Raw genomic sequence first — 21,582 nt, forward strand, 5'->3', positions numbered from 1 at the left:
TTCAGCGCCTATCAAGATGCAATTGACACTACTGAAAGCCAGACAGCGCCGCCAGCGCCGAAGGACCACCGCGAGTCTCAAGACCACGGCTACAAAGACAAATTCCGCATTACGAGGCCCGGGAAGGTCCCTGTGAGATAAATCGATGTTCCCCTCTAAATTCAGAGCATAGAGTAAGCTCCGTGCCCACCGTCACTCTTCGGACAGTGGAATGCGGAAGGAACTCCTACATACACTTAATCCATGTTTTTGTGTAATAATAAAGCTATATATATATATATATATATATATATATATATATATATATATATATAATGAACGAGAAGAAAGGGAATGGAAGGAAGAAAGGGAACGAGAAAAAGGGAAGAAACAATGACACCAAGAACAACATTGGGGAAATTACTTGTACTTCCTTATTGGATTAAAAAATGGTAAATAATGGAAATGAAAATGAATGAAAACGCAACTGTCCGCAGGCGGGTAACGATCCCACGTCTACGCATTACGCGTGCGATGCTCTCACCATTGAGCTACCGCGGAGCCGTTTTCCCCATGTTAGGTATGCAAGGGAATTCCGGTATATTGTGGATTCGGATTGGCATGGTTCTTGGAGAGCCAGAACGCCTTGAAGACGCCCCTGGCTAGCACCGTTCCGTCTGTCACAATGATTCATTTCCTGCTAAAACAGGACGTAAAAAACTGCTTTAGGTTTATTATTACACAAAAACATGTTTTGTTTAATTTTGAGGACATACTATTGGGTGCACAATTCTATGAAACGTAAAAATTATCAGCTGGCCGCTCAAGTTGGACGGCAGACAAGATTCTCGCTCGCTTTGGAACAACTTGTCATCTGTTCTTGATTTTCTTCGCTTGATGCTGCATTGTATGTGAGTAAACTTTATTGAGAGATGTAATATGGGTGAATAAAAGCCTTTCATGTAGATTTTATTTTAAGAACGAGTTATTTGTGTAGCCATATCCACGTTTTAGACGAAGCCTCGTACAACACCAGCCAACACAAGCCTCGCAGACACATATCCCGTCATTCCCATGGGGGCACGGCAGCCCTTTAAGAAACTCGCATAGACGGTGGCGCCAGTTTACCCTTTAGGTGTTATAGTGAGAAACTCTGGTTTTCCCATCCACTTTCTGGGGTATTTATGTTTTACAACTTGAACTAACCCTGGTAGTGTCAGCCAGTGCCATCACTCGCAAACATAGGTGGCGGATGTGGAACATCCTGTCTGCCGCAGGCGTCACAAGGACATGATCTTTCTGGGTGATGGCAACTGGTCAATAAACCTACATATGCTACCTGAAGGCATCAATGTTGCCGGATTCGAGCCGTCGTTATGTAATGATCGAGAAGAAAGGGAACCGAGGGGCCCGATTTTCAGTGCCATTAATGTACCACTTACAGGTGCTTACAAAACAAATGCCCAAGCGCAGCTCGTAAGCATTTATGTAAAGAGCACAAGGGCAGACATTCTCATTTTTTAAAGTCACAATTAGCTTGAAAGCGCGGTTCTAATCATGACTGAAACCGAAAAATAACAGTTCGGTTATTTTTACGTTAATCAAAATTTCTGAGGATCGGGTCATGTCGCGGTAACCAGAACAATACTCCGCTCAAACCTAAATAAATCGGTGGCAGGGGAACTCTGCACCGATAACCAGAACAATGATAACCCGATCTTCAAAAAGGCGAATCAAGATAAATCAATGGTCTAGTGTTGCGCACTAACCGCCACTGAAAACAAGTCGTTCTGCTGGGTTGAGTCCCTGGTTAAAATTACTACTGCGTTTTTCTATGATAAATCTACGCGCAGAGCGACACATTAAGAAGCAGTAGATACTTCCTTACATTTAGACGGCTTGTTCAGTTCTCTTGATGTCGCACAACATACCTCTCGTTGACGGCGCCAAGGACCTCTCAAAAAGCTTAAGCTCATCGTTTGACTTCCGGTAACCATGGGAGTAGCTGTCTTCATGATGATGGAACCCTTGGAGGTACTTTTCGATCACCTTCTGTCGCTCAGGAGGCTCGCTCACAGTTGCATTCCGCGCTTTCACAAGCGAAACAAAACAACGCACGCAGCGCATATGATACGTGCGCCAACTTCTCGCTCACGTGGAATGAGCTGATCCGAACTGAGGCGCCGCGCACCGACCGTGCCGCCAAACAGAGAGAAAGAAAAAGAAAATCGTGATACGTCATCGAGGCGAGGCCCCGCCCCTAGACGGATTTGTTGTGAAAACAGTCGCACCCGGCTCACCCCGACTTGAAGCGCGGGCGGCCATGGTCTCCGTCGGTGGGGACACCGGCCGTCCGGCTTATGAAGCAAGTCTATTGCGCGCCCATTGGTGGAGGCTCGTATGCATCCGACTTTGAGGGGGCAAATGCCACTGCCTTCTAAAGTTGTACCCGACTATAGGTAGGGTGATGAAGTTAGGAAATTTGCAGCGCAAGTTGGACTCAGCTAGCGCAAGACAGGGGTAATTAGAGATCGCAGGGAGAGGCCTTCGTCCTGCAGTGGACATAAATATAAGCTGATGATTATGTAACTTCCCTCCAAAATAAACTGAGTTGCGACTTGTGAGTAAGCGCATGTTTGTTACCTTTACCTTGTTTCCTCGTTTATTGTGTGTGCGCTGCAGTTTTATGATAGGAAAACTACGTTACCAGCTTAAACTTCTATACGAATGAAAATATGCAGTTAGGTACGAAAATTAATTAGTCGGTAAACTTGCCTTTTGCATTTGGTTGATGATCAAGCCAACTTGCCCACAAGACGAAGCCAATGCTCTCGGATAACATTTCTAGCGTGTCTCTAGCTCTGAAAACTACTCAGTCATTCCAGAAGTATAAACATATGGCAGAAAGTAAGGTACTCAACAATATATGTAGGGGAAATCAACCGTGAAACCATACTTTTAGCGTTATTTTTTACCGTACTTTTAGCGTTTTAGCGTTCAGAGTTTCTTTGTGAGAAATCCGACCAGGAGCTGAACAAGTCATGTACATTCTTCACCCTGAAATGTAGATGGCCTGTTGTCTCTCTACAACATCGGGCTTCTTCGATTTTCGGAGTTCTGGCAGGCAGACGGCAGCCAGTTACTTCCGGTCCTGATAGGAAGTTAGATGGGCTGGAATCCCAAGACAACTCGAAGCTTCCCGAACTTTGCAAAATCGCACGCACTACTTACATTTTTCACATTACAAATATAAAACAACGTACCATACGTGAAGTTGAACAACTTATTATTGCCAGAAGTGAATGCTAATCACGCAGAGGAAAACTTGTGCTTTTTATGTACCATTTAACTTTAATAGATAAATTGTGGATATGACACTAGCCGCCATAGAAGTAATTAAGCCGTACTTAAGGACATAGATCGTAGAAAACCGTCAACACAGATCTGTCCTGTGACCTCAAAACTATATAACTACATCAGTTCTATATAGCATCAGTTATTGTAGGTATGTTCTCAACCTGTCAAATTTGTTGATATCCTTATTTTCACTCGTTTTTCCTGTTTTTTCCCTTGTTTTATCGACCCATCTTGCAAGATCACGATATTCTACAGGCATAAGCACTGTCCTTATGTTGACTAAGTATTACTTTGTACAAATGTTAAGGGAAAAAAACTTCAACTTCAAGAGATTCTCAAGACACTCTGTTGCGTCACAGGTCAGCACAGGGCAGCCAGCCGGTATTTACACTGGCTAGCCTCCTTGTATTTCTTTCCTTTTCTTTCTCTCTCTCTGACAACAGCCTTGATCATGTGCGCTGCAGCCACGTGGCAATAAGGTCCAGTGGTTAGCAACAATAGCCGTGGGGGAGGTAATGTCTTAGTACTTCACCAGAGAAGCCCATTCCTGTTGTGGTGAGGCAGAGTTTTTGTTGAGACACAAATGAAGTTCCTAGTTGAGTTGTACCAGGACTATAATTGGTCCGTATTGGCTGTCGGCAATTTTTTGACTGTTCCAGACTCAAATCCATGCCTCAAAAATGTGCTGGCTTGGGCGAGGATTCGTGATTAGGATCATGAGGTTGAATCATGTCGCAGTGCAGCGAAGAAAGACCACCGGAAGGAGGCAGCTGGCAAGGGTTCCGAGGGCTACCGCCTATGCTGCAGGAGAATTCTGAAATTTGATGCGTTTCTTGGAGATTATTTCACATTGTGGCCAACTTATGGATAATAATCTGCAATTTAAATACAGAGGCAAAGAAATTTTCAATTCCGTATTTCGGTTTTTTTAAGTTTACATTTTTCATTCCTTGTAAGGCTTTTAGCTCTTAACGCAAAAAAATGGCAAGAAATTTTGCATGAATATGCAACAGAATGTGTAGAATACAGGTTTATTTGTCTTATAATAATCTTTAGCCTTGCGGTTTTGTGCATTCTGGGAAATCATTTGACAACGTTCTCGTACATGCGAGTTGAAATAAAAAGTGTCTTTAAATGATAAAGGAAAACAATTTTTGCCTTTCTTGCAATGCCAACTCTATGTATAGAACAACGTAAGCTATAATTAAACACGCTTCAGATACGAAGCTCCGAACGTGCACAACAGGCCGCCTTTCCCGGATTTAAAGGGTAGAGAAAAAATTAAGATTTCTGATAAAACAGAAACATGATTGAAAACTTCAGAACATACTATATACAATAGATATATTTTATCCAGCTAGCTGTATTACTGAAAATCTATGTGAAAGGCACATTTGCCCTTAAGTGAATATTGTCACGTAGTAGTGACGGTGAAGAAAACAGTCGCAAAACTGGGAATGATGAAATCGACTTTTTCTTTTATTGGGCGAACCTGCGCCCACAAGAGCAAGCTACACTCGAAGCGCAACGATAGCCGCGAACACATTAGGCGATCGTCGAAATCTGATCAGATTTATACATGTCATCGAAGGTTCTAGAGTAATCTCTGGTGCCCGCGTGTCTTCCGGAAAGTACTAGACGATTCGCGTCGCTCATACAATCAGATAACATAAGCTTCGGTGACAACAGACAACGAACAGAAGCATGGATACCGTTCGAGAAACTTCCAATACATGCAGGCGCGTCCTGCGTCGAGCGATAACGTTTAACATTTGTTAGCCGGTGAAAAGCGGTCACCGGTGAAAGATAAACAAGTATACGTGTCAATACGGATTGAATAAGTCTTTTCAAGAAGTGTCCTAAGGGTCGTAAAGCGACATGCGGCTTTTCTCAGCAATGCTTCCCAGTACACCGCAGTAATTCCCATCTTCATCTTCATCATCATCAGTGTCACAGACCCCGTGAACGAGGCGCAGACCACGGACTAAATTCCAAAGCCGACTTATCAGCTTCCGAAAATAATCCCACGAAAGCAAGGGCAATTACGAATGGGCCCTCTGGTGCGCCAGCGAACGCTGGTTGCTGTCCAAAGACTGAGTCAGAGCCCAGAGTTGTCAAAATACAACAAAATATATTCTTCACACAAGGCAGTTACACACACACTTGCACACTTAGGCTAGACACAACACAATACAAATCATATGGGTATTCACAAAACACAGGAAAACAATTAACGGCAAGCACTAAGAGTCCAACACGTAAAGTACAAAATGAATAGGAACACTAAGAGTCGAATCGTATTCACCCGTGCTGGTCTTGGAGTCAGAAGATCTCGGCGTAGCTCGGGGCCAATCTCGAAGAAGGAACTTCTTCCGGAAATGCAGACGCTCGATGAACTCGTCGACTAGCTTGCCGCGAATCCCCTTCTTCCGCAGACGGTCAGTATTCACGTTACATCTCTTTACCGGATCGGTCTCATCCCCCTTCTGATTCTCGCACGGAGGTTATATAGCCGTCACAGGCGTTCTCGAACCTTCCTATTGGAGTCGTGCTCTCGTAGCTCGGCCAAAGCCTGGGAATCTTCTAGTCGTTGATTTCGCGCTCTTTTGTGACAATCAGCCTATTTATATGTCCACTGGCAGGAGGAAGGCCTCTCCGAACCATCTCCAATTAGCCCTGTGTCGCGCTATAACTGATTGCGCCTTGTGCCTCCAAATTCCTAATTTCATCAACCCATCCAATTTACTGCCGTCCTCGACCGCGCTTCCTATTGCACAAACTCTGTAATCCTTATGGTCTATCGGTTATCTGCCCTACCCATCACATGGCCTGCCCAGCTCCATCTATTTCTCGTAGTGTGAACTAGAATATCGGCTATTCCCGTTAGCTCCGCGATCCAAACTGCTCTCTTTCTGTCTGAACATTACACCATTCTTTGTTAATCGCTCTTGGCGCGGTCCTTAACTTGTTCTCTAGCTTAATTGTTAACCGCCAAATTTCTGCCCCATTTGTTAGCACCGGTAGAATGCAATTGTACACTTTTATTTTGGCAGCGAAAGTGGTAAGCTCCCAGACAGGATTTGGTAATGCCTGCCGTATTCATTCGAAACCATGTTTATTCTTCTGTAGATTTCCTTCTTATGATCAGAAGTTCCCTGTGAGTGATAGACCTAGATAAACTAATTATCGTCAACAAATGCTTCGACATACAGTTCCTAGTTTATTCAACTCGCCTTACGTAAACAAGATCTTGTGCCCTTATAGAGCTTGCAAAGCTCATAATCAGAACTGGTTTTGGCATGTAAAACCCCATAATCTAATCTAATCTACTTCCAGTCAAGCTAATTGTTCGTGTAAATTTTTTATTGATTTTGTACATATCTCATGCTGTATATGACCTTTTTTCTTTTCTTTCTTTTTTTCGAGTTTGCGGTGTATCATAACGATTCTTTAACTAACCAATAATGCTGATGTAGAAATTTTATATTTCCTAGTGCACTCAGACTACTTGTTTTTCTAATTATTGAAATATCCTACTTCCCATTTGTATACACACAGCTTTTTTAAATTGACGCCTACCCACGTTTATATTTTATATATAAATTTATAATTTAATTATAAATTACATGTGAGCGCCCGCTGCTGTCTGTTGCCTTTGATGGAATTTTGGGCTGGTCAAGTAGCCTGCGCGCAACGTTTTACCCACAACACCATCATGGAATTCTTTTTATGAGAAATAAAGTTATTATGTAATTAGTTAAATTGTTCATTAATTAATGAATGAGGGTGTATAATACGGGAAGCAACTGTGTGCTTAAGCATATCCACATTATTGTGCGACGCAGATGAACCAGGAGCTTCCGCCGAGGAGGATGAAGTGGTCAGGGAAAACGATACATACAACGTCGTCCTCCGCTGCCAGCTTGGATCGCACTCTATCGTGCTAGGAAGTGAAGTGAAAGCAGTGAACCCTACTGTCCTATGCGAGCCGGGTTGCACGGCTGGCTATGTGGAGTTCAAGACTTGTCGCGACAACTTCACGAGGGCCCAGCGCTACAAGTTCTACAGGTGGGTGCTGAACTCATAACAAGTGGGTGGTCGTATCCTTCTTAAAATCGATGATCATGTCGCGTGAGATTGCGTGCTATTCTGCACTGACTTTGAACACTTATCTTCGGAAGCAAGCTTTACTGGAATTAGAGCAGGGGCGCCAATACCTAGGTGTATAAAACTTGCAGGAGCGACTCATCGTGGGAGAACAGTGAATTATTCAGAGAGGGAATTTATTGTAATGTCTGGGGTAGAGAGAGAGAGAGCAAGGAGAGGAAAAGCAGGGAGGTCAACCAGAAGAGCATCCGGTTTGCTACCCTGCACTAGGGGTAAGGGAAAGGGGAGATAGAAAGAGAAAAATAGGGAGAGAATGAGCACTGAGTACACGTGGGACGATGTACAGGGACACTATAGGCAGTCTCTTAAACCGGTGCACTTCAAATACAGTACTAATGCACGCAACGCTTTTTGTGCCAGTGACGGGTGTAGCCACGGTCCGAGTATCTTTGACTCAGAGAACGGTCTCGAGTCCAGCCGGTTTAAAGTTGTCCTGAGAGAGAGGCGTTGTACGTCGTAGCGAGGACAGGTACACAATAGGTGCTCGATGGTTTCCTCGCACATACAGGAGTCGCACATCGGGCTCTCGGCCATTCTCATACGATGTGAGTAAGCGTTCGTGAACGCCACTCCCAGCCACAAGCGGCACAGCAAGGTTGCTTCGCCGCGGGAAAGGCTAGATGGCAGTTGTAGCCGTAGCAAGGGGTCCAGCTTGTACAATCGGCAATTGAAGGCATTTGAACTCCATAAAGCTTGTGACGTTTTGCGTGCAAGCAGACGAAGTTCCCTGGCAGTGTCCGTCCTCGTCAAAGGTATTGTACGCGTCTGGGTGTCTTCGTGGGCAGAGCGGGCAGCCCTGTCAGCAATGTCGTTGCCGATGATGCCACAGTGAGCAGGAATCCACTGGAAGACTATGCTGTGCCCTGTTTCCAGAGCATGGTGATGTACTTCTGATGTCGGATATCATCTGCTCGTGAGTTCTGTTATGTAAGGCTGACTTGATACTGTGAAGGGCTGCCTTAGAGTCACAGAATATGACCCATTTCTGTGCCGGCTCTTCGGTGACGTAGGTCACAGCTGCATGGAGGGCTGCAAGTTCTGCCGACGTAGATGTAGTCATATGTGGCAATTTAATTTAACTACAACTTGCTTGGCTGGAACGACGAATGCGGCAGTTGAGCTGGTAGGTGAGGTCGAGCCGTCGGTATATATATGTATGTAGTCATGATATGTCTGGTGCATTAATAGGAGCGTCAGTTGCTTCAGAGCCAGCGATGGATGATTGGCCTTCTTGGTGATTCCGGGAATAGAAAAATTCACTTGAGACTGTCGCAGGCACCACAGGGGAGATGAAGGCTTCGACGCCGGTGTAAACGATGACGGTATACACTCTTGATGGGCGCTAATCACTTTTGAAAAGGTCGCTTGAGGTCTCTCCGCTGGCAGGGAAGCTAAGTGATGGTCGGGGATCCTTGACAGATGACGAATGTGCGCTCTGAGGGAGTCGGCAGCTACGTGAGTCTGAATCGTATGGTCCCTCGCGATGGCTATTGTTGCTGTTGTTGAGGTGCACCGAGGCAGCCCTAAACACGTGCGTAGGTCTTGACCTTGTATGCTCTCAAGAGCGCGAATGTTCGTCTTGCATGTATTTGACAAAACTGGCAGACTGCAACGAAGGAGTCCCAGGAACAGTACCCTGTACAGCTGCAGCATAGAATGGACTGGTGCACTCCAGTTTTTCCCGCAGAGAAATTTAAAAACCTGTGCAATAGCAAATAACTTCTTCTTCAGGTAGACGCAGTGAGGGTTCCACGAGAGGTTACGGTCGATGATGACACCCAGAAAGCGATGCGTCTTAACATAGGACACAGCTTGACCGCTGATTGAAACTGGATACAGTGACATTTGTTTGCCAACTAATGCGCACTTTTCTGTAGACACACTGAGGCCTTGTTCTCGTAGATAAGACGCCGTCATGGTTGCCGGCCCGCTGAAGCCTGGCCCGTACCTGAGGCCGAGTCACGGCAGAGGCCCAGACGCAAATGTCGTCGGCGTATATAGAGACATGAACTGTCCGCGGTAAACACTCCACAAGTCCTACCAAGACGAGGTTGAACAATATAGGGCTCAGCACTCCACCCTGCGGCACACCATGGCAGATGTAATGTTCCGAAGTTGGGCCGTCTTCAGTCTGTAAGAAAAACCACCTCTCGGTCAAATAGTCCCGAATCCATTGATACATCCGGCCACAAACTCCCACAGCCTCAAGTGAGTTCAGTATGGCGTCATGGGCGACGTTGTCGTATGCTCCTTTGACATCGAGAAAAAGTGCAACTGGTAGGCGCTTGAGGATTTTCTGTTCTTGGACCCAGGTAACGAGGTCAATAACATTGTCGATGGATGAGCGACCTCGACAAAAGCCAGCCATGGCATCCGGACAGAGGTTGGATCGCTTCGAGGTACCATTCCAAGTGAGCAAGAATAATTCTTTCCATCACTTTGCCGACGCAGCTCGAAAGCGCAATCGGACGATATGATGATAAATCAAGCGGAGACTTTCCAGGTTTCAGAATGGGGATCAAGCGGCTCGATTTCCATTGTTTAGGAACAACGCCGTTTCGCCAAGACTCATTGTAGTAGTCGAGCAGCTCACTACGTGCGTCATGTCCAAGGTGGCATAGGGCAGCGTACGTGATGCCATCTCGTCCTGGTGACGAAGAACGCCTGCAGGTCGCTAACGCAGCGTCGAGCTCTTCATGTGAAAATAGCACGTTCACTTCTGGTACACGTGCCTCAGGGACGCCATTCAATGCCGCGTCAGTAGGGATGATCACGGATCCAGAAACCCGCACACAGAACTCTTCAGCCACTTCAAACTGCGAGCGGTGTTGGTAGAGGGCCAGAGCAGCAAAGAGCTTCCTTTGATGCGGGCATGAGCGAAGACCCCTAACCGTTCTCCATATATGTGAGAGCGATCTTCGGGGATCAAGCGACTGACAGAAAGATTTACATCGCTTGTCTTCCAATTTATCCATACGACGCTGAACTTTCTTTTGTATGCGTCGTGAAGCCCTGAGGTCTAGAACCGATTTCGTGCGCCGATACCTTCTTTCCGCCTGTCGGCGTTCCGCACGCAGCCTCTCCAGTTCTGTGTCGAAGTGTGTTCGCCTTGCTGACCTTGTGAGCGAGCACATGAATGCGTTCATTGAGTCCGCGATTTCGTCTTCTATATTGTGTGAAAGGCCTTCCCGACATGTGTCATCCATATGCTCCTTAAACCTTGACCACTCAACTATACGCAAGACTGTAGATGAGCATTGCCCAACTCCACTAATCTTGATGTATGTTGGAATATGGTCACTTCCATGTGTCTCTATGTCAATAAACCATTGGACGCTCGAGGCGAAGCGTCGTGACGCCAAAGTCAAGTCTAAGCAGCTACTATAGGTCGTGCCTCGCAGAAATGTAGGGCTTCCATTATTCACACAGCACATAGCATGGTCGGCAGCAAAGGAGGCAAGACTCCTGCCCCTGGAATAAATTTTAGTGCTTCCCCATAGCTGGTGATGCGCGTTAAAGTCACCTGTGATAACCCAGGGGCCATTGGTCATTTGCAATAGTTTCTTGAGCCTTTTGCCATCAAAGTGACCCGCTGGGGATATGTAGGCTCCAATAAGTGTAAATGACACATTCTTCTTTTTTACATGCAGGCAGACATATTGGTTGTCGTGAGCGACATGTCGTGAGCGACATACCGCGTGAGCGACATGCGTAAGATCCGTGCGGATGTAGACGATTACTTTGCTGCATGCTCTGCATGTGGACGAGGCGAAAGGTTCGTAACCAGACACTCTTAGTGGAGTCGATGTATTTGGTTCGCATATGACCAGTATGGGGAAGCGATTTGTAAAAACGAATTGGCGAAAGTCTGCTATGCGGGTCCTGAGACCTCTGGCATTCCACTGGAAGATCGACGCACCTTGAACTTCAGTGCAGAAGGCGACTATTGGTCGAGCCATGGTGCTTATACGATACTAGCAAGCACTGGATTTAGTGCATCCACTATTTGCAGAGCACTTCGAGCTGCAGGTGTTTGTAGCTTGTTCAGGATCATGCGGATTGTATTAATTAGCGACTGCAGCATTACAGTCACTTGCCTGTCCTGGTCGGACAAATCACCGACAGTAGACGCCGAGGGTTGTCCTTCAGAAGTTTGCCACGTTCCTGTTGGTGCTTGCTGTCGTTTTGGTAGGGCCGGCCAAGATTCGGCAGATGTCTTCTCAGTGGTTTTGTCCTTCGTGGACCTTACCGCATTGTATGGTCTGGGCGGCAGAGGAGGAGGTGATGTCATAGGAAGTGGAAAGCGCGCCGTAGAGGCAACAGCCTTCCTTGAAGAACGTCGGCGACGGGAACGTCGCCTCCTGATCTTTGCGGCGGCGGCTTCTCGATGAGTTGAATGATCTCTCACCATTTCTTTCAAGATGGTCATTTCCTTTGTAATATGTGGGCAATTCTTCGATGAAGCCTCATGTGACCCGCTGCAGTTCGAACACTTCATTACAGTGGCGCCACATTTATCTGCATCGTGGGGCTCCGCGCAGCGGGGGCATGTTGCCTGGTTTTCACAGACACTGCTCACGTGCCCCAGTTTCATGCACTTGCGGCATTGCAGAGGCTTCGGTATGAAAGGCCGCACAGCATGTCTGAAGTGTCCCACCTTAACATGCGAGGGTAGATGGTTACCCTTGAATGCAACCTTCACGCAGCATGAACTGCCTATCCGAATAACATCAACAATGACCTCGTCATTAGCTGGCTTGACAAGAATTGGCATGTCGTGGTTAAGGATGGCTACGTCGACGTCGTAGATAACGCCAATGACTATATCAGATCCCAGAGGGATGTAGGAGCGCACCTGAATGCCATCAAGGTCGGTTACGCTGCGTAGAGTGGTCAAAGCACCCGCGTGTTGGACATCGACCGCTAGTAGATTTTTACGGGTGTTCACTCGAATGTTCGATATTTCAGTGGGCACCAATGCTTCCAGTAACATCGATGCAGATTGTCTGTTAAGCAGCTTCATGTTAGCGGTAGGAAGCACGGGCACAAATATGATGGTATTGGCGTCCGGCCTTTGCGTCTGTCTTACTGTTTCCGTACTTGACGATGAAGTACATGTTTCTTTTTACGCGGTGGCTGCCACATGCCGCAATAGCAGCGACCCAAGGATGCACACCCGAGACCAAAATATGACTTTTAATGAGTGGGCAAGTACTTGCTAAAAGTAGCGGTCATTTTCCCTTGTAATGATTGTCCCTATCCCCAACATTCCTTCGCATATTTCGAAATACGACGCAAAATGGCTGTCTCTATTGGTGTGTTTAAACGTTTTTCTACAAGAATCTTGATGCACGACTTGTCGTTGCGTTACATGCCTTTCAAAATCCGGCAGATTCCACTTGTAAAAAGCCATGTTTGTAGGCTGCAGTCGCGAACAACTTCCTGTGGTTATGCAGGGAAAGCTACGGAAGCAAACAGGCACATGTAAGAGCGCCGACGAAAATAAGTTGCAATTTAGCCCGAAGGGATACAATTGTTACCTGTAGAAAAATATGAGGCAACTGCATCAAATAAGGTTAGTCGCTTTATCGGTCGCATGAATTGCAGTAAACATTCGCTGACTAAAAAAATCATGAGCCATTCCACTCTGTGAAGGTGGTTGATGACCAGCGAAGCTAAACTGTTTAGCACACGACACAGACATGACACAGAATTTTGAACAAAGGTACGAACACATTTATTGTCTTGATTGGTGGTCAGCGTGACGAAAGGTACGCATGCACATTTATGGTCTTGATCGGTGGACAATCGGTGTTTGCGGCCCGCAGACACCGATTGCACTGTCGCATCTGTTCTCGCTGTCACTCTTCATAGGCGCGTTGCTCCTCTGGAGTCCGGACTATACGTGGCCTCCCCATTACAACGACAGAAGAGAAGCGAAAATCAAATTGGAGAACGGCAACTTGGCTTTCTGGTTTGTTTATATACCGCTACTACGGGACAGCGGAAGGAAAGGACACTACACACGCAAGCGCTTGGAACGCCGACAAAGAGAGGGCAGTGCAAACGTAGACATGGTGGACGCGGGTCGTACCGCGGAAAATTAAACCATTATTAAGCATGAAATGCTTTTAGTTCCCGTTGTCGGCGACCTTCAAGTGACTTTGAGCCAAAAGCGAGAGCCGTTATCCGGGCACTCAAACGGCACCATTCGGGCACTCAAACGGCACCATTCGGGCACTCAAACGGCACCATTCGGGCACTCAAACGGCACCATTCGGGCACTCAAACGGCACCATTCGGGCACTCAAACGGCACTATTCGGGCACTCAAACGGCACCATTCGGGCACTCAAACGGCACCATTCGGGCACTCAAACGGCACCATTCCGGCACTAAAACGGGAACATCCGCGCGTAGTTGCGAGAACAAAACGAGATCATCCGGGCAACCAGTCAAAAGTTAAGAAAATGCAGTCTGTTGCCCCCAACCCTTTTTGCAGGACGCATTACATACTCTAGATACTTCCCAAACAAGTTGCAAAAATATTGCTTCCGAATTCTTCCTAATGTTTTTGACAATATCACTCAAGATCTAACTTTTAGCACGCTGAAGCTTTATTTGTAATTTCCAATAACGACGTTCAAAAGGCAGTTAGAGAGGTTGCATGTGCTCTTTTGAACGCCAGTGGCCCGTGAGTCGTGAACGGTCTGCGACAGATGCTGAGCGCGCTGCACTCATGGAAGTAGAAAAGCGGTTGAAGGCGGCGGCATCACAGACCACCTAATACGCCATATGGTAGTCATATTATGCTTACATCTACTCTCGACTGTGGGAGAGCCAGCAATTTTAAGTACGGAGCACTTTAGGGCCCCGGGATGCCGTCCCTCGTCGGTGGATGTCACGCACCTCACAAGGTCTACGTAAGACATAACATTCCCATATTTTGCCCCTAAAAATGCATCATATTAAACCAAATCAGTGTAACATAGTATAATATGAGGAAAACATATTGAAATAATGTATTTATTAACCAAATGAATGAAAACTGGATCGAAAACGCCAAGCTGATACTGAAACTAGTCAGCAGAGGGCGCCACAGCCTCACAAGTGAGAATATTCCGCTAGGGCGCGCTGAAAGAGAGGGGTTCCTGATGTACGCAGACTACATTGTGCTACTAGCGGACAATAAAAAAAGATTTACAGATACTTGCGAATATCTGTGGGAACGCAGCGACAAATCTAGGCCTTAAGTTTAGCACAGAGAAATCAGGGATTATGATCTTTAATGAACACACGAGTAACTTCGTGGTGTCAATTCAACAGCAAGTAATACCCATAGTGAAGCAATATAAGTACCTCGGCGTACACATAAACGAAGGAAAGAATTACTCAAGCAACCACCAAGATAATCTGAAAATAAAGGGGAAGCGGAATGCAGCATTAATGAAACACAGAACACTGTGGGGCCACAATAAGTATGAGGTGGTGCGTGGAATCTGGAAAGGAGTAATGGTGCCAGCGCTAACATTCGCAAATGCTATTATATGCTTAAAATCGGATATATTGGCGGGTTTAGAAGTTAACCAAAGATCAGTAGGCCGGTTGGCTTTGGGAGCACACGGTAATACGACAAATGAGGCAGTGCATGGAGACATGGGTTGGGCCTCTTTTGAAGTCAGAGAAGCACAAAGCAAAATTAGTTTTGAAGAAAGGCTCAGGAACATGGATGAAAATAAATGGGCGGCTAAAGTGCACAAGTATCTCTACATGAAAAGCGTGGACACAGAATGGAGGAAGAGGTCAAGGAAGTTGGCAACCAAGTACAGGATAATCGAAACTGTAAATAGACAACCAGGGGTCATCAGAAAGAAAGTGAGAGAAATAGAGACCGTGAATTGGATGCAAAGAATGGAAACGAAAAGGACAATGGAGATTTACAAGAATGAGAAGAAAGAAATTAGAAGGGAAAATCTGTACGATAACACAAAGGGCAGTGCCTTGCTATTTGAGGCTCGAGCCGGTTGCCTAAGGACGAAAACATATCGGAACAAATATTCGGAACTAGATGAGACATGTGTATGCTGCAGTAAAGATCCAGAGACCACTCAGCACATCCTAATGGAATGCGACGGGATCCACCCAGCGAGAACCGTAGGTAACGTGCAACTCCCAGAAGCACTTGGGTTTAAAGTGGAAGGAAACATAAACAGATCAGCCGTAGAGATCAGCAAGAGACGATTAGAGTACTGGTGGAAAAAAAGCAGGGAAAAGATCGATACGACCTGATCTCTTAAAATCATAGGCAGCGGTACAAGCTAAATTTTGGAAAAAGGTATAGAAAAATGCGAGATAAAAAACATGGGTAGTATACCTGATTAAATCAAGCAGGCTAGGTGACTATTTGTCGCCACCCCGTTTCAAAGGGGATGCCAATAAATCATCATCATCATCATCATCCTCTCTGAAAGAGAGCAGACTGGGAATATAAGGAACTGGTAAACGTTATGCAGCAGGAAATAAGCGAGACATGGCAAAACAATTGTTTGATTGGAAAGAGGAAATCACGTAAGTGGTGGAACAAGGAAATAAAGCAAGCTGTGGAAGAGCGTAAGAAGGCATCTAGGGCTCATCGAGAAGCCAAAAAGTTACGATTACATGAAGAAGAGGTGGTCTTTAGATGGAACATATACCGAGAAAAGAAAAGGGTGGCGAGTGAGCTCGTGCAAAAGAAAATAAATGCGCAAGTGAACGTTGGGTGCATAACATTCACAAGAGACAAAGGCTCCCCAAAAAGATTTTGGAACCATATAAAAGCACTCGGAGCTCCAACTAAAAACTCGAAACGGCTATAAGGGATGGTAGATGGTAACATCTACAAAGGAGACGATGCGCTGCGCTACAACACAGACGTTATTAGGGATAACTTCGGCACGAGATAAGTGTTGTTCAGACAACAAATCCAGCCACAACAGAGAGGCCTGAGAGATCAAAGTTTAGCATAAAAAGCTTTCATTGAAAAAAGGCAGCAGAAAATGTCCCTAATAACACGGCATCAGGACTCGATGAAATCCCAATACCGCAAATCAAGAACCTAGGTCCACAGAGCAAGGCACTGCTGACTAATGCCATAGAGCAAGTGATTAGAACAATAAAAATTACCATTGGATGGCGTGAAAGCAAGATCAATCTCATCTACAAAGCAAAGGAGATAAGGATAAGACGAGCTCATACAGGCCAGTTAAAGTAACGTCGGTGATATATAGAACGGCAACGCAAGCCATAAAATTAGAACTGTCGAAGTGGGTGGAGAAAAACGATGTACTGGGGGAACTACAGAATGGGTTCAGGCCAGGCAGACGCTTAGAGGATAATATGCTTGCACTAACTCGGTGCATAGAGATTTCAGTAGCTCAGAAAAGACCTTTATCTATAGCATTTATAGACATTAAAGGAGCTTATGACAACGTAGACAAGGAATTGTTGTGGGACGTTCTTAAGCACGGAAGCATAGATCACGATTTCGTGAAGATGCTGAGGGAGATATATAGAGACAACCAAGTACAAGTTGTATGGGAATGTTGAGAAGGTGATGAAATGGTTGGAATTCATCAAGGAATGAAGCGAGGATGTCCTCTGTCACCATTGTTGTTCACGCTTTACGTTAAGGGTATAGAAAGACGATCGGAAAACCGCGAATTAGGTTTGATTTATCCTACATGCGTAATGGACAAATGGTGCCCCAGAAGGTTCCTGAACTGATGTACGCAGATGACATTGTGCTACTAGTGGACAATAAAAAAGATTTACAGATACTTGCGAATATCTGTGTGAATGCGGCGACAAATCTAGGCCTTACGTTTAGCACAGAGAAATCAGGAATTATGATATTTAATGAAGAGACGAGTAACTTCGTGGTGTCAATTCAACAGCAAGTAATACCCATAGTGAAGCGATATAAGTACCTCGGCGTACACATAAACGAAGAAAGAATGACTAAAGCAACCACCGAGATAATTTGAGAATAAAGGGGAAGCGTAATGCAGCAATAATGGAACACAAAGCACTGTGGGGCCACAATAAGTATGAGATGGTGCGTGGAATCTGGAAAGGAGTAATGGTGCCAGCACTAACATTCGCAAATGCCATTCTAAGCTTAAAATCGGATATCTTGTGGGGGTTGGAAGTTAAGCAAAGATCAGTAGGCCGGTTGGCTTTGGGAGCCCATGGTAAAACCACAAATGAGGCAGTGCAGTGTGACATGGGTTGGGCCTCGTTTCAAGTCAGAGAAGCACAGAAGTTGGCAACCAAGTACAGGATAATCAAAACTATCGACAACCAGGTGTCATCAGAAAGAAAGTGAGAGAAATTCAGACAGAATTGGACGCAAAGAATGGAAACAAAAAGGACCGTGGAGATTTACAAGAATCAGGAGAAAGACATTAGAAGAAAAAATCTGTACGACAACACAAATGGCAGTGCCTTGCTATTTGAGGCTCGAGCCGGTTGCCTAAGGGCCAAAAAACACCGGAGCAAATATTCGGAACTAGATGAAACATGTGTATGCTGCAGTAAAGATCCGGAGACCACTCAGCACATCCTGATGGATTGCGAAGGGATTCACCCAGCGAGAACCTTCGGTAACGTACAACTTCTAGAAGCGATTGATTTTAAAGTGGAAGGAAACATCGACCGATCAGCCGTAGAGATAAGAGACAATTAGAGTACTGGTGGGAAAAAAGCAGGGAAGAGATTGATACGACTTATCTTGTAAAATTATAGGTAGCGCTTACAAGGTAGATTTTGGGGAAAAAAGAAAAGATTAATGAGAGGTATACAAAAACGCTAGATAAAGAACATGTATAGTACACCTGATTAAATCAAGCAGGCTAGGTGACTAGTTGTCACCGCCCCGTTTCAAAGGGGATGTCATAATCATCCTAAAGTCACTGAAACCTGGAAAGTACCGCAACCGGCGGAGTGTGCGCAGGTAACACTGCGCTGTTGTTGCCAGATTTGGTCCAACGCGACTCTCAGGCGGCCGCAGCTCAGCTATGTAGCTTCACTTTCAGCTGTTTATATTATCGCAAATCGACACATTTAATCGTCCTTTACATAGAAGATGAGATGATACATCTACTGTGCGTGGGAAGCAGTACAGATAAGTACGATCGGAAGATTTTTACAGGCGACAAATTGCATGAAGTGAGAGCGCTCGAGCGGCCGTCCTTTCGTTTGTTCTCCTACCGCATAAGTTTTGTGCTCGTTGGGAGGCTATCCAAGGAGTATACTAATTTGCCTAATTGCCTATTTAAACATCATTACTCGTGTTTCAGGCATTTTATGCGTCGCAGGCCTACGTGAATCTCGGGTTTGTTTGCATTGACTGTTTTACCCTCGTAGCTAACTCGTAGCTATTCGACACCTTGCGGGGTGAGAGAGAGAGAGAGAGAGAGAAAACATTTATTGTTAGTAAGGTGGGGCGACTTCCTTGTAGGGTGGAGCCCTTAGTTCGGGGCTCCATTGGCTCGCGCCACCCCGCATGCCCGCTGGATCAGCCGTCGCTGCTCTTGCGGGTCTAAGCTGGTCAGCGCAGTCTCCCGGGAGGAACGAGAAGGTGAAGGAATAGGGAAGTAGCCCGGATGGTGTGAACATTCCCAGGTGCAATGATATACTGTGGGCTTTGCTTCACAGTAGGGGCAATATGAGGGATATTGTGTGGGGTGGAATAGGTGAAGGTAAGACACAGATAAATGAACTAGTGTCTAGCTGTCGCCACGCGACGGCATCTTCTCGGTTAAGAGACTGGTGTGGTCGGGAGAAGTGTCTCCTGCTATCTCTGTAATGTTGTTGAGTTTCAGTGTAGTTCAGTGGTTCTGTCGGTGCGTCATCTGCGTTGGACAGCTCTTCCAATCGCGCCGGGTGAGCGAGCTCTCGGGCTACCGTATTAATGCGTTTATTACCACGGAGAGAGGCGTGTTCAAGCGTCCAGATGATACGAATTCTGTGTAACGATGTGGGGTGTAATGAGGTAAGGATACAGTGTGTGTAGGTTGTCACCATCCCTCTTGTCAAAGTCCTGCTCGCGGTTTGCGAATTAGTGACCACTGTGATGGGTTCATCCACAGTGTTGAGCGTGGCCGAAGCTCTCAGAATGTTTGTGCTATCTAATACGACTAGACACACAGCACTTCTTTGTGGGTACCGGGTATTGGATCTTGGAGTGGTTGGTTGCGGGAGTTGGGCGAAGTTGAGGAGGGCTTAGGGAAACGGAGGTTTATTTACATTATTTACAGGATTAGCGCAAAGCAAATAACAGTAATAAAGTCATCGACGGCCGGCAGCAAAGCGGACGCTGCGGCCCGTTGCAAGAAGAACGTCTCTCTTCTCGATCTGTCTGTCACATTAAACCCCTTTGGTCTCTCGGGGTCACGTCATGTTCAACCAATCATCGATTCCACTCAGGTGTCGTCATTTTCTTCCAATACTAGGGGCCCGCGCAAGTGGCGTCATATTCGGCCAATGGCTACGCTCCAGGGGCTCCATTGTGCGATGGCGGCTTTCGTCCAACGTTTCCTCCTCGCCTGGTACGCGCTCAGTTGGCTGTAGGTCCCGGGTGGTTGTCGAACGGTATTGAACAGTAGCAAAGCAACTTTTCTCGGGACCGGGTCAACCTTCCGTTGCACTTTCGGGAAGATTCAAGCAGGAGGAGGAGAAAAAAGCTCCCCCGTATGGCACACGAAGTGGGGATAATCAACCGGTTTGACGAGACCGATATCACTGTCGACGCACTCCTACGCACCAGGATTGACAGGTGACGACGAGTGATTGAGCTCGGAGAATTTGACGGATGTCCGTATCTAACACGGACCACGTAGGTGTAAAGGCCCGGAGCAAAGGACCGGTGTGTCCGGTGTGTCATCGCCAAGGATTCGAGCCAGGAATTGTGTTATTGCCTGTCTCCAGCCTATATGATGGTCAGGGTGCATATTTCGGGAAATTGGGGCCACGTGAATTTTGTTTCGAATGCTAAGCGCGAGAAGAGTGCGGTCTTCCTGTTGTGGCTTTCTTGGTGTTTGGTGTCCTAGACGGGATAGAATGAGACACCTCTGCCTGGTTCGTTGGAGGCGGTTTAAGTGGCTGTTAAGGTGGCCTTCCACTAGTTCTCGGATGGTGTTGTGTACCCCGAGTCGTAGTAGGAGCTGCGTGGACGCACTTTGGGGTAGTTCCAGCGCTGCCTTTATAGCCGTACGGAGGAGGGTGCCCATCTGGTTCGTATCAGTCTGAGTCAGGTTATGGTAAGGGAGGTGGTAGGTTATTCTGCTAGTTATAGGGGCTTGCACGATTCGGAGTACACATTTTTCTAGGAGTCCTTGTCGGCGGTTCGTAATGCGCTTTATAATCTGCGTTACTTGGGTGATTTGGTGGCGCAGTATGTGTAGGGTATGCGAGGCCTTCTCGCTGTATTGCATGTTAAGGCCTAGCACACGGAGTTTGTCAATTCTCGGAATAAGGTTTCCATTGAGATGCAATGTGATGGTATGGTGTGTCGGCCTTATTGTGTTTTTTGAATACAAGCAGGAGCTCCGACTACTCAGCTGCGCAGGGGAGTCTTCCGGCTGTTGCACACTATTTTCTATGTTTACTGTTTCCTGTTGTGCATATTGAATAGCGCCGTCCGACCCTGTGGTCACCCAGATTGTCACATCATCGGCGTACAGGGCGTGCTGCACGTTCGGAAGTTTGTCGAAGAGCGGTGGTAGCTTTGCCATGGCCACGTTGAACAGGGTGAGTGAGAGAGCCGAACCCTGTGGAGTGCCTCTTCCGGAAAGTTTTGATCTCTGACCGAATTTCACCTAGGCCGATGGTGGCCGTGCGGTCAGATAAAAAGGCTCGGATGTATTCGTAGATGCGTTTTCCGCATCGGGAGGATGATGATTGTTTAGAGTGAGGTCCTGGGAGAGGTTGTCGAAGGCCCTCTTCAGGTCCAATGCCAGGATTGCTCTGGTTTGGGCTGTACTGGGAGCGTTCACAACATCCTCCTTAAGTTGTAGTAGTAAGTCCTGCACAGAGAGACCTG

General features: G+C 46.3%; 1 protein-coding gene across 2 annotated transcripts in view; it reads left to right on the forward strand.

Annotated features, from left to right (window-relative positions):
* The window catches only part of LOC125947386 (decapping and exoribonuclease protein-like), a 105,362-nt gene that overhangs the window by 41,534 nt on the left and 42,246 nt on the right, over positions 1-21,582 (forward strand). For both annotated transcript variants that reach the window (XM_049672028.1, XM_049672029.1), the window contains exon 3: positions 7,182-7,404. In XM_049672028.1, the coding sequence (XP_049527985.1) occupies positions 7,182-7,404 (223 nt within the window). The remainder of the gene's footprint in view (positions 1-7,181; positions 7,405-21,582) is intronic.

Source organism: Dermacentor silvarum, chromosome 8, assembly GCF_013339745.2.
Source record: "Dermacentor silvarum isolate Dsil-2018 chromosome 8, BIME_Dsil_1.4, whole genome shotgun sequence".
Lineage (NCBI taxonomy): Eukaryota > Metazoa > Arthropoda > Arachnida > Ixodida > Ixodidae > Dermacentor > Dermacentor silvarum.